The sequence below is a fragment of the Glycine soja genome, chromosome 12 (assembly GCF_004193775.1).
Source record: "Glycine soja cultivar W05 chromosome 12, ASM419377v2, whole genome shotgun sequence".
NCBI classification, from domain to species: Eukaryota; Viridiplantae; Streptophyta; class Magnoliopsida; order Fabales; family Fabaceae; genus Glycine; species Glycine soja.
The window spans coordinates 9,223,201-9,229,744 of NC_041013.1; the positions used below are offsets into that span (position 1 = coordinate 9,223,201).

Genomic DNA, 6,544 nt, shown 5'->3' on the forward strand with positions numbered 1-6,544 from the left:
AATTTCAACTTCAACTTTATTGTCATTCCCATATATAGATGATTCTTTTAACATCACTTGGTAAATGACTTCACATGCAAACTTACATACTTATGTGAGTAATAACACTAGAATCTATCATCAAATGTTATTCGGTATAAAAACTAAATTAACTTTAGAACAAACAAAAGAGAGAAGTTGACCCTTCTTTGTACACCAAGTTGTGTAATTAGGACTTTTACTTCATATGTTTCACTTTTTTACAAAAGTAACAAGTAGGTTACTTTCACACACACACACACACACACACACACACACACACACACATATATCCTCAACTTTCTTCCTTTTCTTGTTCTAAGAATGACTTGACTTGATCTAGGATAAATAAAACATCATTAGAATTTTTTGTAGTTAAAGAAGACCAATTCATTCAATTCCATGCAATAGAGAAAATTCTCAAGTGACTCCTTTTAGGGTTGCTAGTCACATGTATTGTTCGCTTGGAGTGAGAATAGAAGAAAATTATTAACTAAGGCATTTAATAAAAAATAATAATAAAGTGTTTGTAGCTAGTTTTGAGACTTCGACCTCAAGCTTAATTATACCTCACTTAACCATTAAGGGATTTTAGTTATGCTTATAATATTGAGATTTTATGTTTCTTTTATTTTCAACCAAGTACATGAAAATTTATTTGTATAAATCTTGTTTAGTGAATGGATAGGGGATTTTGGCTGGTTTTATCATTGAAGCATGAGAATTGTTTTTGCTAGGATTTTTCCTTGAACCATTTGATCTTGTCAAGAATTGCTCAATTCTTGTGGTGATCCTCAAGGCTTATCATACATCATTGTTTGTGGCACCTATCTTGTTTTTCCTTTCGCATTTTCTGTGTTCTTGTTGAATTTCTGCAATGCTAATGCTGTAATTCTATTTGAATTTCTTATTTGCATATCTCTCATTTTACTTTACCTTTTTTGGTGATTTTTGTACCTAAATTGCGTTTCAGAACATTCTCTTTCACCTTGATTTGGAATCGTCCCAATCTGAGTTTTGTAGGCTGAGAAACGAATAAAAGTTAAAATTCATTTCTGGCTCAATTGGTGTGCGAATTTCATCCTAGAATTGATCCGAATTGAAGTAAGGCAAGATGGATTCACATCATAATGAGAGAATAATAAACATACGATGCACAATTTATTTTTATGGTAAACTTAAAGATCCAAACAAGATACCTAACACATCATTAATCCTCAATCTTTGGATTGAAAGGTCTAAGTACAAGTGATACTCTCAAGCAATGATCAAACATTGGTGATGACAAACAATGTTTGCTTTAGACACTCCATTGTTCACATGAAAAATTAATTTGGTTATAAATTCGGTCAAATAGTGATTGTCTTTGGAAAACCAATCCTTATAATCACCACACATTTACCATTGCAAACATGCAATTATTCGACCAAATTGTGTCTTCATTTGGATTGAGTATAATTCACATGAATAATTTCACACAACATCTATGTAAATTCAATCAAATTCACCTATGCAACAAAGATTACTTTAACAACATGTTTCAATTAATCCAACCAAAAAATGCTAGACAAATTAATTAAAATGAGAATGTCTTATATTTACACAAATTTTACACATAAGCACAAAATCTAAAATTGTATGTCTATATCACAACCCAATGATCACATATCATTGTCTAACAATCTTTAAGTGAGAAATATATATTATAAACTATTTTCAATTTGACCCCCAAATCATTGACATGATCACAAATAAACTAATTACAAATTAATATGATATATCTCAATCCATTCACATCAATTTCTCAATACTGGAATCATAAGGGAAAAAAAGGAAATTCAAGTGACAAATTTGAAAGAGTTTGAATTCGTGCCTTTTCTTATTAGTAACGTGAGGATATATACAATATACAAGAGCATAATTAGCCTAGAAAGTAGCACACTAATTAGGTAAGAATCTGAATAGAATATGCACAAGATTAATTACATAATCAAAATAGGAGATATACATAAATATAGAATATATGTATTATATATTCTAACACACCCCCGCAGTCGAAACGGGAGGTTCACGAACGCTGAGACTGGCTCAAAAATCTTCAAATAAAATACGAGGTAGGCTCTTGGTAAAAATATCGACGATCTGATAACGGGAAGGAACATGTAGAACTCGTACGTCACCTTTAGCGACCTTTTCCCTGACAAAATGAATGTCCATCTCAATATGCTTGGTACACTGATGTTGTACCGGATTTCCTGATAAATAAATGGCACTCACATTGTCACAATAAACCAGAGTAGCTTTAGGAATAAAACAATGTAGTTCAAGTAATAAATTTCGGATCCAACAAGAATCAGAAACAACATTAGCTACTCCTCGATATTCAGCCTCAGCACTTGAACGTGACAAAGTTGGTTGTCTTTTGGACGACCATGATATCAAGTTGTCACCTAGAAAAACACAATAGTCGGAAGTAGAACGTCTAGTATCTGGGCATCCTCCCTAATCAGCATCAGTATAAGAAATGAGCTTGTTGAAAGAGGATTTATACAAGTGTAGACCATAAGACAAAGTACCCTGCAAATAGCGCAAAATACGCTTAAGAGCTCTCATATGCTCGTTCCTGGGATCATGCATGTGAAGGCAGATTTGTTGAACTGCATAAGAGATGTCAGGTCTAGTAAAGGTAAGATATTGTAAGGCACCAGCCAGACTGCGGTACTTCGTAGGATCTCATAAGGTGAATCCTTCAATGCACTAAGTTTTGGTTTGGTGTCATCAGGAGTGGGACAAGAGCTGCAATTAGCCATACCAGCTCTCTCAATGATCTCTGTGGCATACTGTTTCTGAGATAAGAACATACCATTAGCATCACAGGACACAACAATCCCCAAAAAGAAGCTTAGAGGACCTAGATCCTTCATAGCAAACTCGGCACCCAAGAGAGCCATAAAATGCTTTCTCAATCGATCTGATGAAGCTGAAAGAATAATATCATCAACATATAACAAAATATATGCCATATCCAAGCCCTGACTGTAAATAAATAATGAGTGATCATATTTACTGTGAGAAAAACCAATGGTGGCAACAAAATCTGCAAAACGCTGATACCAGGCCCATGGAGCCTGTTTAAGGCCATAGAGAGATTTCTTTAGTAAACACACATCATCCAGGCGACATTTATCGCAGAAACCCATGGGCAGATGCATATAAACTGTCTCATTGAGATAGCCATGTAAGAAAGCATTCTTGACATCTAACTGGTGAATATGCCAAGATTTAGAAACAGCAATGCTAAGAACAATATGAATAGTAGTCGGTTTGACAACCGGACTAAAGGTCTCATCACAATCAACACCCGACTGTTGTGTTTTCCCATCACCTACAAGATGGGCTTTATGTCGCTCAAAAGAATCATCAAATTTTCGTTTATGGCAAAAAATCCACACAGACCTGATTACATTCACATCCGGTGGCCTAGGTACCAATTCCCATGTTTTATTAGCAACATGAGCATTAAATTCATCTAACATTGCATTTTTCCAATTCGGGTCACGAATAGCACTAGCTGGATCTTTGGGTAAGGGAGATATAGTAGTGGTAGTCATGGCATGAAAATTAGAAAAATATTTTGAATTCGGTTTGTAGATCCCATTTTTAGCTCGAGTTGTCATGGGATGAGGGATAGGACTTGGCAACGGTGTGGGAATGGTAGTAGGCCGATCTGGGGAGGGATGATGGGTTTGCTGGTGGACTGGCCCAATTCGCATAGGGAAAAAAGGGGGCGAACCAGGCTGCTGGTCAAGAGCGTGCAATGTGACAGTACCGGAAGTAGAGGAGTGAGTGGGCTGAGGTGGGTCTGTTGACGCCACAGGCCTAGGATGGTAAGTAGGGTCAGCTTGGTGCGCCAAATTTGGAGGAGTATTTCTTTGGTGGTGCAAGTGATGAAAAATGGGATTAAAATCCAGAAAAGTATAGTCATCTTTGTGAGGGGAGGGAAGCTTAGAGAAAGGGAATTCAGTTTCAACAAATTTCACATGACGACAATAATAATTTTCTTACTTGAGATGTCATAGCATTTTGAACCTCTATGATTTGGGGTGGGACCAAGATAGACACAAGGAATGGACCTTTCTTGCAATTTGTGAATAGAAGTGGACGGGAAGAGAGGAAAACATAGGCAACCGAAGACACGTAATTCCGAGTATATTGGATCACATTGATATAGAATTTGAGTGGGAGACATAAATCCTAGGACCTTGGTTGGGAGAATGTTTAGGAGATATATGGCAATTTCTAAAGCATGATGCCAAAAAGAAAGAAGCAAAGAAGCATGAGCAAGTAAGGTCCGTATGATATTGTTTATTGATTTTATGTGGCATTCGGCTTTTCCATTTTGAGGGGAAGTATGGGGGCAAGATAGACAAAAAAGCATGTCATGTTGATCAAAAAACTCTTGTAAAGTGCCATTAATATATTCCACGCCATTGTCACATTGAAAAGTCTTAATATCACGGGTAAATTGTGTATGAATTAGACTATGAAAAGATTTGAGCAAATGTTTAACTTGGGATTTCTTTGCAATAGGATAAGTCCACAAAAATTTACTGTAATCATCAAGAAATAGAACATAATAACAATGGCCAGAAGAACTTATGACAGGCGAAGTCCAAAGATCACTATGAATTATATCAAAAGGAGAAGTTGTGTGCGACATAGAATTAGAAAACAGTAACTTAGAATGTTTCCCGAGAGGACATGAGGAACAAAAGGTTTTACAAGCCTTATTATAATTAATAAAATTTTTGCTATTAAGGGATCTAAGAACAGCATCACCAAGATGGCCTAGGCGAGTATGCCAAAGATTGGATGAAATAGCGGTAAACACTGAATTATTGACTGGAGGAGTGGCTTGAGTGTTTGAGAAGAGAGGATAAAGGTCATCAATACTATCACATCTCATTAGTCTGGCTCCCGCTGTAAGTCATTCACAGAAAAACCAAGGGGATCAAATGCAACAGAAACCGAATTATCAGTGGTGAATTTACAGACAGATATTAAATTTTTAATCAATTTAGGAGCATGTAAGACATTGTTCAAGTGAAAGGGAGGGTAAGGGGATGGCAACGTAGTACTACCGTGACCAACAATTGGAACTAGATGTCCACTACCCACAACAATGTTATTATTTTTAATGCTCGAATTGAAATAAGAAGAAAACATACCTTGGTCCGCAAACATGTGAGATTTAGCGCCAGTGTCCATATAGAAATTCCTATCCGGCTGAGAAAAAGATAGAGCATGCATTGCTGCTTCAATGTCCGTAGGTGTGTAGCTAGTGGATGGTGCTATGGCATTATATGCCTGTGGACGCGAACCCAAGATCCTTGGCCCAGATTGGCGTGGCCCAACAGTAGGAGTAGCAGCATTTTTCAGTGCCTATGAGGAAGCAGGATATGGGCATGGAGGCGGGTTTAGCCATTGAGCCAACCAAGGAGCCCAGGCGGCCCATGGCTGTTGCTGCCAATTAAATGGCATGAGTCCAGATTGTTGTGGGGCCACTTGCCCATTGCTATTACGGCTTTTCTCAGAAACCTTGGAGTTGGACTTTTTTTGCTTATTTCCTTTGGAACTCTGACAGGATGAAGCAGAGGATGCAGAGGTGTTGTTGTCCGTGCCGTGGTGGTTGTCGATGCTCGTAAGGAGAGTGGCTTGAGAGCGGTTGCCGGAGTTGCCTTCCTTTCCCAAGCGGTTTTTAATGGTTCGCTCTGCAAGCTTGAGTCGAGATCGGCAACTCGCAAACGAGGGTAATGGTTCTTGATTTTGGATGATATCTACCGTCCTGGCATAGGCCTCAGGTAGCCCTGTCGTGAGTTTGAGAACCAATTTGCTGTTGGTGAGAGGGGCATCAACATCGGCAAGTTGATCAGCCAACGACTTGATGTGATTACAATAGCTATCAATCGACGAAAAACTCTCAAAATTAAAATCCGCAAGTTCCTCTTCAAGATGAGTAGCCCGAGAAGCCTTGTTGTCCTGAAACATAGATTCGAGACGACCCACGCCCCTTGAGTCGTGTCGTCTTTGAGCAAGATAGCGTGAAGGAGATCGGTGGATATAGTCCCGTATATCCATTGAAGCATCGCGGCATCGAGACACTTCCATAGAGCAGGGTCTGCAGCTTTGGATGCGGCATAGGCAGCTACCTCCTGTGCCTCCGTATGAGAGATGATGTGGTGATTTAAATCATGAACCCTAACATGGACCTTGAATAAAGCCGCCTAAGAGTGATACATGCCATCTCCGCATCCAACATTATGGGAATGAGGGACTTAACATTGGTGATAGTCAAAGCAAGATGAAATTTGGGTTGATCGACCATGGAGAATTATAGCGGAAGGAGAATAAAAAAGGGTGGAAAAGAGGTGGTTGTTAGGGATTTTAGGATCGAAACTAAACTGATACCATGAAAGAGTTTGAATCCGTGTCTTTTTTCATTAGTAACGTGAGAATATATACAATA

The 6,544-nt window shown here is 38.2% G+C and overlaps 1 protein-coding gene across 1 annotated transcript; it reads right to left on the reverse strand.

Moving 5' to 3' along the window:
* Positions 1-5,460: 5,460 nt before the first annotated feature.
* Positions 5,461-6,186, reverse strand: LOC114378668. The gene has a single exon (XM_028337315.1). The coding sequence runs from the start codon at positions 6,184-6,186 to the stop codon at positions 5,461-5,463; it is 726 nt and encodes a 241-aa protein (XP_028193116.1).
* Positions 6,187-6,544: the final 358 nt, after the last annotated feature.